A 19,988-nucleotide genomic window follows, 5' to 3' on the forward strand; every position below is an offset into this window, starting at 1 on the left:
GATGAACCCAAATAGGCTCTGCTGTTAGTGGCTGGGAGGGTCAGCGGGGATGTCATTAAGGGATGCTGAGATGGGCCTCCAGGTGCTGCGAGGAGGCCAGATAAGTCTGGAACAGTGTTACCACAGCAGGAGACTGCACACTCCGTGGCAAGAACACTGGGCATCCTGCAGGCAGAGAACAACACCTCCTTTGTGCCATCCAGTGCACATGGCTGGAGGGGAAAAGGGGTAAGAGCTTTTGGCTTGGGTTTGCGAGGATGAGACAAGCACATATCTGTGTGCCAATCAGTATTCCCGTGGCCACTCCGGACTTCTCCAAAACATAAACTGGTCTCCTTAATGAATCTCTTCCCCTCACACTGGCCTTTATTGCAAAACGATATCGTAAATCAGGCTAAATAGAAAGGGGCAGAGTCAGTCAGCCTCTTTGTGAGTGCAAAGAGACATTTAATAGTGAGTGAGCTCTGTCACGACGGTGGATACATATCCAACCAGGACTTAATGGCCACCGACTGATGAGAGCTAGGTTGGAAATCATACACAATTACACAGCAAATAGGATTATAAGTGAGGATAACATGCCTATTGATCATAATCAGTGTATAACTGAATATTATAAATTCAGATCTGTTAGTATAATTAACTTTTCAATGGTCTTTAAATCTTTCGTTGGTCTACTTATCAACAGGAAATTATGTATAAACTATACTAAATCAAGGAACCAAGACAAGAACATTTAGAGAAAATTGAACAGAAGCTAAGCAAATTGATTATGGACGGTGATGCCTGTCTGTGATTTCGCAGGTTGAAAATGAAACACTGCGCCTCTGATGAGTGTGAGGAAGAAGCAGTTTCCTCTGATAATGGAAATGGGTATGAATCAAGCCAAAACATGCTTTTCTCCATTTCTCCATCAGCAGAAATGTTCCCAAAGACGGCAAACATATTCAGAGTTCAACTGTGGTCCACTCAAACATTCCCACAAAGAAACTGTTGTTACCTAGATGTAGTTAAAGCCTTTATCCCAAGGCTTTAGAGGGTTAGCTGACGCACCTTGGGACGAGAGCCGTAAAAGTTCATTAAATCAGTTTGTATAGTTGGTATGGAGGGAATATTTTCCCTTAAATCCCGTTATTTACAGCAAAGTGTGAAAAACAGAGCTAGTAAATGAAAGTTCTGAAGCACAATGCCTCTGCATGCTTAAGTGCATCCTTATCCAGCGCTGCTCCCTCCCCAGATCTACTGGTAAACCTCTCCCCAAGGTCATCCACACATAGGATGATCCATTCTGCCTGGAGCTCTCCTGACAAGGCTGCATCCCTAAAAATGCAGCAACACTGCGAGACTTGGCAACACACTGTTTATGAATCTAGTGTTGTCTTGTCTCAGAGTTATTTTCAAAGCTTTTTCTTCTAGGCTCTACAGCACCTGACCTTAGGTTTAATGAATAGAGGATAATCATGATGATAATTGGCACTGATTGGATAATACCTTGCAGTAATATTAGACTGCAAATGTGTAATATGGGTGTCTTCCATTGAAACTGAAAGGTGCATTCGGATAAATTGCTGAGCAAAATTTGGGGGCGATACGAACGTATTCAAGTCAACAGAAAGATGATGGAGGAAGACAGGTGTCGATTCACTGCAGAGACTCTGAACTGAGGAAAATATGTGTGTGCTTCAATTTAATATTTTGTCTCATCTTAAAATGTATGAAATTACGTTAATTTGCATGAAGAAAACAGCAGGAAGTAAAGGGAATGTTGGAAATGTAACCATTGAAGAGTTTCTGATAAATTACAAACTCAGTGTATGTCAACTGTCAGTCAAACAAAAGCATAGAAAAGTTTGTTCTGTGATGTTACAGCTATACTGAAATGTCTGGATCGTCAAACTAAGAGAAAATCAGCCGCTGGATGTTTGTGGCTAATAATTATGGACGGCAAAAACGTTTGAGCTATTAAATCCATACTTATACAGAAGAACCACATAAGTCCACATCAAACAATGGATTAATTTGAAGTGCTTCTGTAAAGTTCTCTCATATGAGATTTGACAGCCAAAAAACAAAAGCTGAATCCTGCTACTACTGTACATTCTCATTCTGAATATAGTGGTGTTTTTTTGTGAACCCTACCGATGCTATTAATTATTTCACTTTGATACTTAGTGCTTTGTTCTCCATAATGTGGAAGTACAATACAGCTATTTAAAGGGGCTCTATTATACTTTTTGAAGTGTTCCTTTTCCTGCATGATTTTTGTGCATGTAAATAGTCTGCAAAGTCTAAAATGTATATGAAACGTAGTGACATTACTTTGTCACACTGGCGTTTCTATTGGCTAGAGCTCAAACACAATGTAGTGGGACACCTAATGGGAGGGACATCTCTAAAGCCCCTGTCACACTGTCCCGAAATTGACACCCGATGGACACACGATTAAGGAAATGTTCAAATTCGGCTCTGATCCTAACAACATCGGGACATTCGTGAGGGCATCTTAAGCCATCGTATGACCGCCGCTGGAGTTTCTCAGGTTCCGGCAGCAACTCTGTGAGCGGCAACTTCGTAAGGCACTCGTGAGGGCATCTTGTCAAATCGCCGCGATCAGAGTGAGGGCGAATGCCCGATGGCACCGATGATAACAAGATGCCCTCACGATGGCCTTTACTAAGGGCAAAATTGACACACGAATTCAACACGAAAATGAACCTTCGCAAGGTCCTTCGGCAATTTTTGGCATGCCAAAGATTTTGCCACCGCTCACGAAGTTGCTGCCGGAGCCTGAGAAACTCCACCGGCGGTCATACGAAGGCTTAAGATGCCCTCACGAATGTCCCGATGTTGTTACGATCAGAGCCGAATTTGAACTTTTCCTTTATCGTGTGTCCATCGGGTTGTTTTATTGCACAACAAAATCATGTAAACATATTATGTAAATAACCAAATGTGTGTTCTGTGAAACTGAAAAGGATATAATATATTATTTTGAAGGCGAGTTGACAGGAAGTTGTTGTTGTTATGGAAACAACATTACGGAGAAAATGTAATATATTCTACATATAAAGACGGATAAGGTAAAGAACAAAGTCTGAAAATATCAGTACAGTATCATAATACTTTAACATAATTGTTTGTGTTACTTTCGTTGCAGTTGTATGTCTTAAATGTAATGTAAATGTTGCCTTCGTGTGTGGTTCGGGGCCATCTTCGTGCGAAATTCACAATTCCATATTCGTGTGTCCATCGGGTGTCAATTTCGGGACAGTGTGACAGGGGCTTAAGCGGTTGACCAATCCAAACCTGTAAACATGTAGAGGAACAAAATACAAATACTAACTCTGAAGTGTAATAGGACTTAAAAGGTATGGGGCAAATTCACCTAAAGGATTGTGTGACTAAAGCCGCTAAGTAAATTGAAATTGTGTATTCTCAAAGCATCCACAAAAGGGAGAAATGCACCCCTACTGTATCTGAGCTTCCAAGCAAATAGTGTCTTGGTGCTCCTGTGTTATTTGCACATATTTTAATTAGTTATCATGCACAATTGGCCTCTTTTTATGCAAATGAGCTTCATTGCAAAAACAGTCCAAAATCAGCGCCAATAGTCACACATAGCAACAGTGATATTAATAACATCTTCAGAGAGTTGGTTGTCAGAGAGAGACTGTCCTGTTAACATAACACAGCCTAATAAGTCCCACCTATTGTTCCCCTCTGTCACGTTTAAATTCCTTGCGGATTTTTTGAGGAATATCTCTGAGCCTCGTCGGTCAGGACCTGAAGCTTCTGATATGCACAATTACTCAGTTATCACTTTGCCATGTCCACTTGCCTGCTTTGTATTTGGTGCAGAGTAAACATTTGTACTTTGCTAAATGCTTAATTGCAACTAACTTATCTTACAAAACGGATTCTGTTGCCCGTTCGCCCGGCTCTGCTTTTGACACGATACTGTATACTACAGTTAAGACAGAGGCGCAAATTCTCTCCATTAAGTGTTGGTGTAGCATCAAAATTAGTTTTGTTTAATAGTTATATAATGTGGCCGTTATATGTTCTTTTCAACAGTGCATCAATGAAATATCTGTTTATTTGTTATTGTTTTTAGGAATGTAGTGACTACAATAATAGCAAGGGTTGCCTCCACCTTATTCTCTGTCTTTTCACCTTTGGAAACAGGTCATAGTCGCTCCATTCTGCTTTACCTGATGGTTGCACATCCTGCACTAAACTATACCAAGGGCAAAAGAAAAGAGATTTATGTATAGAAACACTAAAAGGTATATTTAGCCCCTAAATCCAAGCACTGTTTGAATTACACCCATGAACTCATCAGGATAAATCACCATTCTTTCAGTAACATGATCGCTTCGGGTTCTTAATTCTCCAGTGGTGTGCATGTACATGCATGCACATCAATACATATTGCAAGGTCACGTAAATGTTTTAACTCGTTGGAAAATATGAAAAATAGGATTTTCCTTTCTCTCTACAGAATGCCACTGCTTTGTCTCATATGAAAAGAGCTTTTAAGCTCCAGATGGACTTATTTTAAATCTGCTGTTTGGCCTCAAATCTGTCAGAGTAGTAACTAACTCCACAAACCAGATCTATTTTAGGCCGGGGGGGGGGGGGGGGGGGGGGGCTTGTCTGTGAGCCTTGTCTGTGAGCCTTGTATGAATATTCTATTTCTATTTACTGAAAAGGTCTGTTCGTTCATAAGAAATATTTTCCAAACAGAAATGCGGCAGGGCACATTTTGTTTACAAAAAGCCTCCCTGTCCGGCTGCCAAGCTTAACTTTACTTCAATGACTGACAGCAACTCACTCAATGCCAGCAGGCTAGTCTGTAGAAATCCTAGAAGACTAAAGCGATTAGTCTCGAGCCAGCCTTTCAGAAGTGGGCTTTCCAATGTGTTGAAAAATCAGGTAAGAAAAAAAAGGCTAATTATAAATGTTGTTCCTCAAGCATTTTTGTTGATGCAGAGCTGCTCTGCAGGCTGGACAAAGAAAAACTCAAAGCCCCTGTGGAAAGTAAAGAAGGGAGGGGGCAGCCAATATTATGAACCTTTTAATCTGTGGGAAAGGAAAGTTAAAAAAAAAAGTAGTCTTGGCATATTTGATTAACCATGTTAGCCTTACACCTTGCTGGAATACGGGGGTTGTGGGAGTTGAAAGTTAGTTTTGAAAATAACGTTTCATTGCAGACTTTTCCCCTTAAAAGATGTTGATGTGTTTGCCTGTCAACCTGCAAAATACTTTCATCAGCTCTGTTTCAAATGTCTTGCTGGAACAATAGGTAATAGAGCGGGAACAGCTCATTGCTTTTGAAGATAAATAGCTTAATTTTCAAATATAGATTCCTACTCAAATATATTCATTGTAACATTGAAAACACATAAAGACTGTTACATAATGTAAATACATAGACATTAAGGTATGGGAGCAGTGTTAAACTACTGATGATAATATTGATCTCTGGCCTTCTTATATATCTTCACATATCTTCAACAAGTTAAACATCTCTAAAAACCAGTAAATACTGAAATGGGAGAGTATATTATCATCCAATCTTTATCATCTTATGCTGCTGCAGTGAGGATGCTCAGACTCTCAGGCAGCTGAGGTTATGGTGCATCCTGGTGTAAAATATGACTAACTGTATAACTTTGACAGCTGCTTCCCTTCATAAATTAGGTGATGCACTGAAAAAATGTGCTATAAAATCATCTTCATGTTTTATGTCTTTTTATGTTTTATTTGCACATTTTTAAGAATAAATGTCTAACAGAGACATAAAAGTAGAAATAAAATACACTTGCAGGTGAGTTATAAACCCATTACAGGCATATCAAAAAACCTCACTTAAAAGAGAGAAGAAATATATGAATACAAAATATGTACAGTGTTGCCAAAAAGTGGTGTAACCAACGTCCCAAAGACAAGACTTATTCAACACTTAAATAGCTGTTTAGTGGGAGATTCAACAACATCAGCATGACCTGAAAGATCATTTTCTCATTACATGCAATAGCCTTTTAGTAGTACTGTAATTTGTTTTCAATTCTCCAAACCAAAGATTTCAACATTTCAGTTCAGTGAACTCAGAGTTCAACACTGCCTTATTCATAAACAAACCAAGCATGAAATCACATAGACTGACAGCTAACTCGCTCATTGGATGAGTGTTGTGATTTGTCAGCAGCACTACATACTGTAAAACCTGTGATGGGGAACAACAAAACAAACCTTAATCAGATGACTGACAGCAAGTAATTCAAAATGTTACTGTGATAGAAAGCTTGATTTAGATCCCCTGGTGGTCTGGACCAATATGAGTTTAATGAAAAGCCAGCGTCTGAGCTGCAGGACGATGTAGAAGTAGTATGCATATCCTGCTAGTGGTCCACAAAGCTCACAAGTGAAGCAAATGTGAAAGTGCCTTCAACCTGCATTAGTTTTAACTGACTTAAATGTGCTTTCTTCTCACTTGATTTACTACCCCATAGTAAACATTTTCCTAAAGAGCTTGTGGTCTCTATCTCTTGTATCACCTGGTCTTCAATAAAGCATGATGTTCATAAGTTAAGGTGCCATATAGATAAATCAACAATAAAGCAGGGTTTACTATCCAAATCTCTTTTCTGGATTAAAAAAAAATCCAAGATGGCGACTTCCCAAACCCATTACAGAGACGGCCAAAACATACTTGCCAACCTTGAGACCTCAGAAATCGGGAGCATTTCAAAATGCAAAATGGGGGGGGCATTAACATGCTTATTGTAGTTCTAAGTGCAATGCCTTGCGGCCTGTAGCACCATCCTCTTGATGGAGCATATGTGTGGGCTGGACCTGTATTTTACAGGAAAGGAGTGAGCAGAGGGTCGAGTTGTCGATTCTTGTTCTGTTTTCTGTGACTATCTGCTCTCGCAGACTTTGAGTTGCGCGCGCTACTAAAGAGACGTGTTACCATGGAAACCAAACAATGGCTTAGCTGTATTAAAGTCCGAGTGGAAACAGTCCTGAGTAAATCTGATTTGTCAGAAATCGGGAGAAATGCGGGAGAAATATGACCCTGGGAGGAAACCGGGAGAGGGCAATGAAATCGGGAGTCTCCCGCGAAAATCGGGAGGGTTGACAAGTAGCCTATGGGCCAAAACGCCAAACTCAAGGCTTCAGTGTGACTTCTTCACCTTCTTCCACCTTCTTCCACAGTCTCTATGCTCACACATCACACCATGGTTTGATTGGAAATGAAAGCCTGAGAAAGGATCACGCTCTACCTTTGTGATTGTTTGTTCTGCACCATGGTTTATACTAGCAGTATTTAAAGCAGATTGGATAGACAAAAGCCCTGGAGCAGGTTAAAATAGTCTTTTATTTGATAGTTTCTTAGGTGATTTAAATCAGCATGTAAATTAAAAAAAAGATGTGGTGGAATATCTAATCAGAGCGATTCTCTAACATGTGATCAAACTTTACTTTAGCACTGAGTTCTCTGGATTACCGCTGCGTAGTTGTAACAGCATCGCTCTATATCATTCAACATGAAGAGATATACCAAAAATAAATCACAAGTTCACTTCGCAGTTCCCTCTGTGAAATTGTGTGCGGTTTCAGATTCCTTATCAAATAATTGATGGAATTCTTCTATACCCTAGGCTTTGTTTTTTTTTATACTTCATATGCTTTGGTGTGAGAGAACCTGTACTTTCTGGGTGTGTGGTGTTTGTCTCAGAGGTAAGCTTATTTAGTTTACAGTGCTTTATCACAGCATCTGAAAGTTATTCTTCTCTTCTCATCCTTCTTCATTCAGCAGGAGGCTACTGTCTCAGAGATCAACCCACCTCTGTCTGCTGGCTAGCTCACAATACATTTCCAGGCATATTTCTCATTCGGACATAAGTTGCTATGTCGACATGCAGGTCGGATCCTGAACATTTATTTGAAAGAAACCACTCTGGCTTTCATCTCTGAAAAGACCATGATAAGTGCACCTGACATGCCGAGTTGTTTTAAAGGTCCTTTACTTTATCATGCTGTACTTTCTCCAACTGCTTTCCTCTGTCCTTTGCCATGGATATTGTTCAAGCGGTCATGCTTGCATCAAGAATGCAAGGCAGCACTGTTTGTGTGATAAACTCTGCATCCTCTGTCAAAGCAATATGCGCAAGTGTTAGTTCCAGATTGGCTTGAAAAAATACAACCCGACAGATTTGAGAAAGTATCAATTGGTAAAGAGTAGTAAAAAGCAGTTTCTTCCCTCCCGTGGGCTGAATTACACACGGCATCTATTTATTTGATCTGTCCGTCCTGGGAGAAGGATCCCTCCTCTGCTGCTCTCCCTGAAGTTTCTCCCATGTTCCCCTTTAAACTGTGGGGGTTCTTTGGAAGTTTTTCCTTGTACGATGTGAGGGTCTAAGGACAGAGGGTGTCGTATTGTCATACTGATATTCTGTACAAACTGTGAAGTCCACTGAAACAAATTTAACATTTGTGATATTGGGCTATATAAATAAACATTGATTGATTGATTGATTGAATTAGCCTTCCTACACATGGCATGTGCAATTGGGGATGGAGCGCTGATTACATCACTCTGACTTTCAGCCATTGCCTCAGTCCCAAACCATTTAATTACGGGGCCTTCACGCAACAACCTTTAAGGTTCTCTAAGAATACACAGCATGAAAGAAGGGCAGTAATCAAATGCAGCACCTCTTTGCATTTATCTCTGGCTTGTATAGGGCAATAGGTCACATGTCCTCTGAGCGAATCATATCAAGACATCCATCATACTTTCACGTATCGTTAAGCTAAATCCCTTTCAGATACACAAATAATTCCAATCTAATCTTAGTATTGTTCTCACCGCAGTATTTAAAGGATACATTTAGATATGACTTTTCTCTTCGGACATGTTTGTATCGTTATTAAAATCAGTATCTATACTATACTGTTGGAGAGGAACTGACGCAGAGCTTTTAATTGATGCAAAGACAACCATCATGCCTCTCTCCTCTGCCTGCCAATAAAGGTCAGAGTACATTCTAAGCTTTTACTCAGCACCTTCAACACATTCAATAATCTGCCTCCGGCCTACATTTCCCAACTCTTGACCCAAAACCCTGAGTTCTCTTTAATTATTTTCTCTGTATTAGTAGAGTATTTTTTGAATTTTGTAACCCTTTAAAAAAAGACTATTATTAGAAAATAAATGCTCTGTGAGGCTCTACTTTAGCACAGCATTTAACATGCTCACAATGACAATCTGCTGATGAAGGAAGGAATAACTTTTATTATGCTAGATTATCGTATTAGCATGTTGACGAAAATACTTGTTGGAATAATTTAAATGTTAACTTGATGATGGTGCAAAACAAAGTAAAAATGACCCTGAGGAGAATTTAGGATTCTGAACCAAACTCTATGGCAATCCATCTAAGTTCATTTCACCCAGAGGGATCACATCAATCATGAGGATTCCTCCTCTAAGGATCAGGAATGTCTGTATACAATTTGATGATACATTTTGCTTTTGGCCCAAAGTGGTAAGAGAGAAACTGCTGACTGACATTGCCATCCATAAAGCCATGATACGAGTATGGCTAATAAAAATGATGATGATGATGATGATATATATATATATTATATTAATCCAAATTATAATTCTGAGCAGTCGGACAGCATTCAGTGTTGCATTAACATACTTATACCATTTGATTCCCAATTTGAGTTAAGCTGTAATATTCATTATCTTTGGGGTCATTCTGTCTCAGCTTGGTGTGGCCACTTCCAATTTGTGTGAAATTGAGGGACTGAGGGGTTAAGGGGAGAATCTGCAGGAGCAGATAGTGGTACCGAGCAAGCTGTGGTAATATGTACCGACTGCCAGCACTGCCCCCCCCCCCCCCCACGGCCAGGCGGCCCCACTGAGTACCGTAGGGCCGCACTATGGCTTCACTGTCTATCTATGTTGTGACTGATTAAATGTAATCCTCCATCGTCATTAGCTTACTGTCTAGCATGAGGGAAATAAAGAAACATGGACAATCCAGGCTGCCAAAAACTAAGGACGTCCTGTTCTGTGAAACAGCCATGGCAATATGATATATGTTTCACATGTGGTTAAAGATCAGGATTTATAAACATAAGGATAATACTTTTTAGATCCAGGAAGTTAAAGTCCATAAAAGGACTTTCGTGCTCCTTGTCTATGATCACATTCACGCTGACTCAGTGAGTTCATTAAGTTAGAGCCACTTATGCCAGACTAACTTGTACACTGATTGTACTCTGAGGTGGCCATTACTTTCACACTGATTAGGAACCGGTGATTGTGTCAAGACTGATTGTGGACGCACATATACACTGGCATTCCAATTACACCAAGTACCACCTGGCCAATGGTCAGGGAGCACTTCAGGCCATTTACATTTAACTGAGTTGAAGTAAATGAGCAGATGATTGTTCTGTAGAAGTATTTTTATTGAGTATCCACTGTAAAAGTAAACACAGCCCATTTGAAAGTGATTTTTACTCTCTTTCACCCTGTGTGTGGGTCCAAGACTGCAGTTCAAAACTGTTTTTTTACATACAAAGAAATAGATGTATGAAGCCTATTCACCACATAATGTCATGGTATAGGGTTACATTATAAGTACATTGCTGTTTGTTAAATGGATAATGTCTATGTCTAATGTGAAATAAGTCATTCATGTTGATGAACCTAACTAATTTTGCAGCATCCTAGGGTTTAAGCACCTTTTAACCCATTGTTATGGTTTTACGGCCCACAACTTTACTGTTGAGACTCCCATTGACCCTGTTTGCAGTCGCAGACAGCTGCTTTCACAGATAAACACACTGTTTACAACCTGCCCAGCACAAAACAGCCAAACTTAGCAACTAGCTAAAGAAACATAGTAAAGCATTTAGCAGCAGGAGAGACCAAAACAGCTAAAAGGAGAGTGAATATCAGCCTTTGAACTTCAGATGAATGTAGGCTCGATTTAAGGAAACTGTTTAACAACAAGTTTGCAAAGTTAACTCTATAGGTTGCTAATACGTTGTTTTTTTAACAGCTTGTTGTGCTGACAAGTGGCTAAACATAATCAATTAATGCTGATTAAAGTATCATGGCCATGATGTACTATGGGTCATTTAACAGCTGCGAAATACATTTTAATTACTCGTTGGTGGACAAACTACATTTTTGGGTTTTATTTGATTATTTATTGGCCTACATACATCAGTACCAATACATCTGCAATCAGATTATATAAGCCAAAGCAATGTATTAGTCAGATTCCAATAAAGATGAAATTATTGCAGCAGTGCTTATCGTGCAACAATTTCAAAAATACAGTATGTGGCTAGAACTATGTGGACGAATTACATTTACATATTTTAACATATAACATCTACATTACTTAGATTGGACTGAAATTGTTACATATGTTATTCTAAAGGACTGATGCTTTGATGCTCTGTGTATGTATGCTGACACTTCCTTCCTGTAAATATTATACCATAAGTCTAAATAGATATGCTTATTAATACAGCTAGTGTAAATCACAACTGGTGATAGTGAACGCAGGGGATTAGCATGTACATCTGTTTGATGATTTATATAGAATAATAATGTTATTTATTTGAGAACAAAGCAAGGTGCAGCAACAGAGCGGAAACTTTAATCTTTGATATCACACTGAGGTTAAGTCTATAGCTGCTCCACTGACAATAAACATGCAGGTTTCATACAGTGATTTCTTGTTATATCTAAAAGCAATGTGTATTAGGCCAATGCTCTTTGTTTCAAATTATAAAATGTGCTTTGTCAGAGACACCTAACATAAATCATTCTTCACGACGCTCTACATTGGCTTGCCGTCACAGATGAGAGGGCTGAACAAACTCTATGGTTTTGTTCTAGCGGCATCAGACAGTAGTGTTTATTCGCAAAGAAAAGGGACCGCTCAAGGTAAAAAATTAAATTGTGTTTTAATTCAAATTCAATGGCAGTTTAAAGGCTGCTATTTGGCATTCTGCGTGAGCACACCATTGTCAATCACAAAGAGCCCCACGACTCCCATCTTAACATAATCTCGACAATCAATCAGCCACACCACAAAGAAGTCAATGAGCCTTGACAATATGTACCTGTCAGATCATTGCCTTTAATGCATTGGGCTCTGATGCCCCTGATAGACAGTGACTGCTCCGCACACAGCTCTGATCTCTCAGATGTATTGACAGCCTTTTGTCCAGCCACCTGCCTTTGATTATCCAAATCAAAAACGCATAACCAATTGGAGTTATGGATGCATCTCCGCTGATGGGAAGGAAGCAAGACAAAGAAACAGCACATGAAAGGCTGTGCTATAACTGGCAGCAGGAACAGATAGTATATCTGTGATACAAAGTAATAACTTATCGACTTTGTTAGTTTAATACGTTTTTTCTTTTAATCCAGCACAAATGTTGATGTTATTGTTTCTCCTATTCACAAAGAAGACCCAAAGTTGCAAGAAGGATAAGTTATTGGGTGTATTCATATTGTGTAAGCCTTGATGCTGGATATACTACATTAATATCTAATATTGCAGAAAGCTATACTACAAGTGTTTTGTTTCCAGAAGACTCCAAGGCTAATGACATTTTAACAATTTTTTTCCCCCAATATCATATGATTCAATAGCTTTTACATTACAATGAACTCTGCAAAGATATTTTTTCCCTCATCTCCCATGGATAATACAAATGTTCAGCAGTTATTGAATAGAAACATTTACAATAAAGAAATAGTTCAGAACATGAAGACATTAAATGTATTGGGCTTGAACATTTAGTAAATGAGTGCATGTTTCTTTCGAATACATTTTTCTGGTGCTGTTCTTTTATTTATATAAGACCATAAGTGTAAAGAAAGGCTATGTTTAATTGTTCCAAGGGACATACAGTACATCAGGGGGTCCCAGGTATATTGTCTTTCTTGTAGGGGTGTTTGGCTTAGAAATATGTAACATCTCCGTTTAAATAAGTTTTCTGAAGGAAAAACATAATATCTGTCTTATTATAATATGGCTGAGTTTTTATCAAAGGCATCCAAGCAAACTCATGTGAAGCCAACCAAGCAGCGAAATACATCCAAACTAAAGGTTGGGGATAGGTAACATTTGGGGGTGAAGTCACTTCATTCTGCTAAATTACATTATCAAAACATTCCAAGATGGCCCGAACACATTTTGTCATTGACATTCAGAGTGCCCAGACGAGGAATCCTAACTGAGTTGATCGTCTGACTTTTTTTCTAGCACCACAATTAAGTTGATTTTTTTTTTGACAATGTCTCAAAAAGCATTTGATGATTTACAATGACTTTTCTACTAGCGCCACCATCAGGTCAAAATGGAAATGTCCCCAATACTTTGGTTAGATTATGATCAAACATCTGCAATACTAATAACATCAACCTCAGTGGTATGGTGTGTTGATTGTTAACTAGTCAAAATTAGCATGCTAAATCACAGTAAACTGAGATGATGAACATGGCAAACATTGCCTGCTAAACATCAGCATATAAGCCTCGTCAATATTCTGAAAAGTCAAAGAACTGCTGAAGGCTTTGTCTTTTTTCTAACTAGTAAAACAGTGAAATAACACATCCAAAATCTGATAAGTGGCAATTCTAAAATGTCAATTTCCAGTGCAGCCTGAGTCCGTGAATAACAATAATTTATATTAAAGTATGAGTTTGAGACAGCAGCAGTCTGAGACAAGCTGCTGTTCTCTGGAGCTTTCCCTCTGGTGCCGACGCAGCATGGCTGGAGCACACAGTCTGGCTGAGAACAGATTTATGAGGGGGAAGTCCTCTGATTAGACAACTATCCACTGATGAGAGAACACACAAACACTGCATCAGCATATTTGTCAATTACTACAATGTCTGCCCCACACACATTATTAACAGCCCCTCCCTTTAAAGCTTTTAAACAGATTTCCTTCATTCACCTTCTCTAATCGTGAAACTTGATTAAATTGAATGTGAGATCACTGCAGTTATAAAGAGCCAATTAACACAGGGCAAATGTGCTTCACGGGAATATTAAAGCACATTACACTGATGATATGTGAATTTATGGGGGCAGAACCCCTCTTTTGACTCACTGATTGGAAAGCTACAATGTACACCTCCCACACACACTTTAAGTATAATGAGCATGGAAGAGCAGTACAAGGGATTAATATAAGAGTCCACCTACTCGGTGTGTTCCATAAAACGGTCATTAAACAAACAAAGGTGCACAGTTTGGCACACAAACTAATGGCATAAAACATTTGCGATGGTCGGTAATTACAAAGCAGACAAGTCCAAAACCCAGCATACACCCTGCTGCTGCTGAGATTCTCTTTTCCTTTCTCCCTCCATGAAGAGAACACCCAAGCATCGCCAAAATTGGATTTGAGGGAAGAGAAAAATCTGCCTCTTTTTATCAGTGTCCTCCCTCACAAGTCAAAAAAGTGAACCACAGTGCGTGTTTTCAAAGCGCAGCCTTGATAAGAACACCACCAAGCCAGGGATTTCTTCTGTTTCTTTTGATGTGCTCTGATCTGGAAATAAACTCCATAACCGAGCTAAGGCCAACAAACCAGCAAAATGATATTACAGGACATTTTCCAGAGCAAGCTCACTTAAGACAGAGACTCACCTAAACGTAGCAACCAGATGCTCCTTATAGCAGTAGAAATGATGAGCTTTTAAGGGTTTGAAGCAGAATTTAAGAGTTCTCCATGATCTTTCCTGTAATCTTCCGGTACAATAAAACATTATGACGGAGACTTAAGTGAATATAAAAAGATCCACCTATATAATACATTTTTAAAAACCCAGCTGATTGTAAAACCTACAACAATGAGAAACAGACACACAATGGGATGCAAACAAAGAAGTTCTATACTGTTTCTGAGTCTCTATGCATGAAGACAGTCTTTCAGTATCGTGTGCTCTCTCAGCTGAATGCTTTTGCATCATTGAGATGTTATACTGAACTCACATCTCACACAGATAACTTAAAGTCCAGTAATGTGAGTCATTTTTCTATTACATATAAATGCAGTAGGTCACCTCTCTCTCATTTCTTGGTATACACTTCATCAAGGACATGAGTAGCAAGGTTTAAAGACTGCCAGGGGCAAAAGAGGAGGAGCTGGATGTGTGCCACTGCACCAGGACGCAGGACCACAGCAGAGGATCTTTCTGAGGCCGACTACAGATAAAAACTCTGCTGAGAAAGAGCCTAAGAATCTCTGTTCAGTTAATAAAATGTTGGTGTTCCAAAAAATCCTACGACAACCCCAATCTCTTGACAGGGATATAGAAGCAAGAGGACAGACACATAGCTGGGGACCAGAGACAGCATGGGCTGTGTGCTTAGTGCTTACAGATGTAGACCGAAGGCTATCCTTGCTTGATCCTCTTTTGGATCTTGTTAAGCTTAGGATAAGACGAATGGAGGGAAGATTGGATATTCTCCTCAGGAATCCCAGCGAGGTGTCTTGCTGGAACACACCAAGCAGCAACACTTAATAGAGAGGACAGACTTTTAGAAATAGGCCATAAGATATTAAGCCAGTTCAATACAAACATAACAAGTTTAACCTTTATCTTAAATGTGTCAGTGTGCCATTCTAAAAGATTTTAATGCAAGATTATAGGTCTAATAAGTCTGTCCTGATTAAATGTCGCATTCACGCCACAATACGAGAAGTTTCCCCTCCCTAATTATGGCTCGATTATGCTCTACAGGCATTTTGCTAGCCCGGGTTTGATCCTCTCATATCCTGGAGTGTGTTATCAATTTTCATCACTATTCACAGTGAGAAGCTGTGTCCTGCAGCTTTATGACACACAATGCTCAATTAGGATCGTACCGTGTATGGTTACTGAGAAGGCCTTGGCATATGGAAAACATCATTACTACTCACTTCAAACCAGTGAGTCAGCACTCATCATAGAGATGCTGTCAAACAAGAGTCATCCTCAGAGCGGTGAGAGTGAAGCCTAATCAAGGTGTACGTGAACAATGGATATACAAGATGCCGTTTGAGTGTTAAGCATTTCACTTTTTGAACATGCATGACCTCTGAATTCTGTAGGGGAATAACTGTCGATGTTTTTCTTATTGTTACAATAACTGATACATGATTGGCTTTGGGCTGTATGACATGAATATAATGATAAGGCTTGGCCTCAAGGCAATAAAGGAAAACAAGATATGGTCAATGAACAGGAAATATGTATTCCATCGCTGAGGAAAGAACATTTGCAGCTGCAAGGCAGAAGCTTATAATTGTATCTGCTTGATAAGTATAGAAGGTGTTATCAATAGAAAAATATTCACAATAGTCAACAGGATACTTTGTTCAAATAGCACAAACAATTTATGCAATGTGCATATTTAAATTGTCATTGTTTTAGCAAGATGTCATATAGAGAGAAAGTCCTCAAAACAAAAGATATCTGTCTGTTGATTGCCTCTGTTTACGATCATGTTGTGATTTGAGCTACGAAGATGGATGCAGGTCTCTGTAACTTTTCCCATGAAATAATTATTGGCTTTGAGACGAATTGTGATGTAATAACCGGACAAGCCAAAATGTAATAAAACCATGCTTCTGTTACACAAGAGCATCCCTGTCATGGTGAAATATTCATGAGATAAATGTTATTTAAGGCCAGAGCTGCTCTGGGCATGTAGTACAGGTGCAGTGGGGCTTCATTATACATCATGTATACTTGAACAGATATGAACTCCATTTTTTTTTATATAAATGGAGTATGTATTGAATATGCCATGCAAAACAAAAAACCTGTGTGACATCTATATTCAGATGTGATAGAGCAGATTGACAAGTGACTCCTGCAACCCGTGTCTCAGGTACATTGTGTCCCTTATACCTGGCATGAACTTGTCCTATGTGATGGCTTCAACTTCTTCATGTCTCTTTGGATATTCTTTGTAAATAATAAACAGATTTCTTCAGTTGAAACAGTGGACTAGAAGACACAGTTAAATTGGCTGACAATGTGCTTACCTCCAAAAAGTAACACCGCCGACTGAAGCGCAAGGATATGCAACATGTTTCTTTGACTCGTAAGGCAAACGAGTATCCCCTTGAAAAATTGTTATGGAAGCCAATTGGCTTAATTCAAAGAAAATCCAACTTGTAGCATCGTTAGTAAAAATTGCAAAATCATCTTTTCTGGTAAAATCGCCATGCCTCATCCAGTCATTTGCAAGTGCTAAAAAAGCTCACTGTGGGAACAACACATTTGAAGCCTTTTAAGTCCTGTCTACTTGTGTTTGTCTGGAACAATCAAGAACTGTAGAGAAAGAACTTGCGCGCAGCTTTGCATCACTCTTTGAAGCATTTTTCGAAAAGAAAGAAGCTTATGCCTGAGGAATTGCATAAACCCAGGGAAAACATATATATTGATACATCTTCAAAATGATCTCAGTAAACTCCAAAACGATTTTCTCCAAAACAGTCAAACTGAAAACGGATTCAGTCCCTTGTCCTCAGTTTGTCTGGTCTGTATCCTCCGCATCACCAGTCACCTGAAGTTGGCTGCTATGCAGTGCGTAAAGTCCGACACTTGTGGACGAATAGATACAGTTCCCGCACAACATCATGTATGTTATAATATATCAAAGTAAATAAGTTCAACTAGCAACATGGGTCAGCGTACATCCACTCCCATGCAAGTACTGAGCGCAACTCCAGCAGCAGCACGCAGCAGAACGCGCAGAGGTCCGATCCCGGAGCCAAGATGCCACTTCCAATTACACTTTCGCACCAAGTGACTCAAATATTCAGCGAAAGTCCGGTTTCAAGCCTCCATCTTTCGATGTTAATGTAGACAGGCGATAGGCTACAGTTTCAGTGGAGCTTACGCACTGTGAACCGTCCAATGCGCATCGAGAGAAGCCGAGGAGAAGAAAGCAGTGACAGAAGCTGGCACTGGCACACACGTGTGGCGTGTGGCGCTCCAGCAACACACTATTCTTCACAGGTAGTGGTGAGAATACGTATACATATTCTATATTCAACACGTTTCACAATTGAATGTATATTCAACTCCAGAGGCAGACTGCTGAAGTGCAGTTTATCGTCATATAGGAAGCATCATTTATACAGTCAAATAGTTTCCTCCTTACAAGAAATGCCTCACACTTCGTTGCCCTCTGTGGACAACAATAATGACTTTAAAAGTTGTTATCGAACATGTCGAGGAACTGGTCGCATGATTGCTCCACTCGACAGGCACTAGTGACCCCGTGTGGCAGGGCAAGCGAACTGAACAGAGCTGCTCAGGTGTGAAGGTGGAGGGCAGAAGGCAAAAGGCACTTAACACTGTGGGAACCATACAAATCTCATAAGAAACCAGTGGTTAAAGTGACATGAAATCACAAATGTCGTTAAAATCATGTTACCGAGTGTGTCTTATCTCAGTCAGTCTCTGTTGTTCAGTTGGCTGTGGTGCCAAATAATGAGTTTATTGTGTTCTTGTTGCATGTTGACTAATTTATTTGTGTAGCCATTTTATTTTCCATATTTATTCTTGAGGACACATGCTCCATCTCATCATGCATTTTCAAAATATGTAGCCTATTCTCTAGCAGACTACCTGAGAATGACAAGATATTTCCATAAAGTAATGGTATCCAACTAACATGTATTATTGGTAATACTTTAATCCAGCAAACTATGGCTCTACTGCAAAATAATCTCTGATCCATACATTTGTTTTTAAAAGAGACTGAGGTCATGTTTGCAGTTTCTTAGTTTAAAATAATGTGTCGGGATTTGACAACTTAAGTGTTGCCGCTAAAACATTATTTAAAATTAAAAACTACATTTCCCCAAAAAACGAGTTATTGTTTATGACTGTGGTAAGTGATTAAAAACTGTGAGCCAGATCAAGTTGTTTTTCCTGTGTAGGCCAGATGGTGTTGTGAATGAAAGATAAAGAAAGATCCATGAATGCTACAGAAATATCAGATGAGTCAACTACAAGTCCAATCATGCTTTTCATGGGTGTTTGTTTTTATTGCTCTGCTTGCCTGCCAACGCTATGATCACTATAAAGCGAATACCTTATATTAGGTATTTTTGTACTATTGATTTTAAGGAAGACTCTTAGTCTTTTTTAGATGTATTGATTTTACGAAATATAGCCATGTTATTTAATCAGCAATGAAACCCACCACATTTTAAATAGGTGTTGTATTGTATCTTAGGTGCGCAGTGTAATAATACTTGATTTGCAGGTATAAGTAGATTCTCTGACTACAGGTACAACATGTGTTTCATAAAGCAGAATGGTATATATATATTTAAGTTTTAAGAGGCCCTACTTAAAAGTTATCTTACATCAGTCGGTGTATCACAAATCGACTGACAAGCCAAACTAAAGTACAGTACATTGCAAAGCACATGTGCTCAAAAGTGGTATCACAGCCTACTTTGGACCCTGAATGCAGCATTATTTAGGTCTGAAAAGGCCTGTCAACTGAGAAAGGGAATCACACAGAGCCGTACTTACACTCACACAGATAGAGTGTGAGTAATACTTTAAGTAGATGTTTTCAAAGGTGAGTGTTTTGAATCCTTTTGACCACTTAATCAAAGTGTCAGTCCTAATGTTAATGCATCCTTTCTAGGTGACTTCAAATTCCTTTTTACCCCTTAAGGAGCCTAGCCTTTTCTTCCTTCTGAATGTGCAATTTGATCGTGGAACCAAATCCACTCTTGTACAGCTGCAAAAAGCATTAGATGTGGGGGGGTGCAAAAAGTGTTGAGTGTTCCCTAGCTGTAATGGCTGGGCTGGAACATCACTCTCAAAAACGCTGGTGGCTGTCCAAAAGCAGTCCGTCTATAGCCTGACACTCAAACAAATCCCTTGAAGCCCACGCTAC

The 19,988-nt window shown here is 39.3% G+C and overlaps 1 protein-coding gene across 3 annotated transcripts in view; it reads right to left on the minus strand.

Annotated features, from left to right (window-relative positions):
* LOC307042497 (transmembrane protein 132C) overlaps positions 1 to 19,988 on the minus strand; it is a 141,605-nt gene that overhangs the window by 114,133 nt on the left and 7,484 nt on the right. Inside the window, exon 1 of one of the 3 annotated variants that reach the window (XM_079686394.1) lies at positions 17,104 to 17,920. The exons of 1 other annotated variant lie outside the window; for it this stretch is intronic. In XM_079686394.1, coding sequence (XP_079542520.1) covers positions 17,104 to 17,149 — 46 coding nt within the window. In that variant the 5' untranslated portion in view covers positions 17,150 to 17,920. Of the gene's footprint in view, positions 1 to 17,103; positions 17,921 to 19,988 lie in introns of those variants that run through there. One more of the 3 variants, XM_079686395.1, reaches the window with a different exon arrangement.

The sequence above is a fragment of the Notothenia rossii genome (genome assembly GCF_949606895.1).
Source record: "Notothenia rossii genome assembly, chromosome: 6".
Classification (NCBI taxonomy): Eukaryota; Metazoa; Chordata; class Actinopteri; order Perciformes; family Nototheniidae; genus Notothenia; species Notothenia rossii.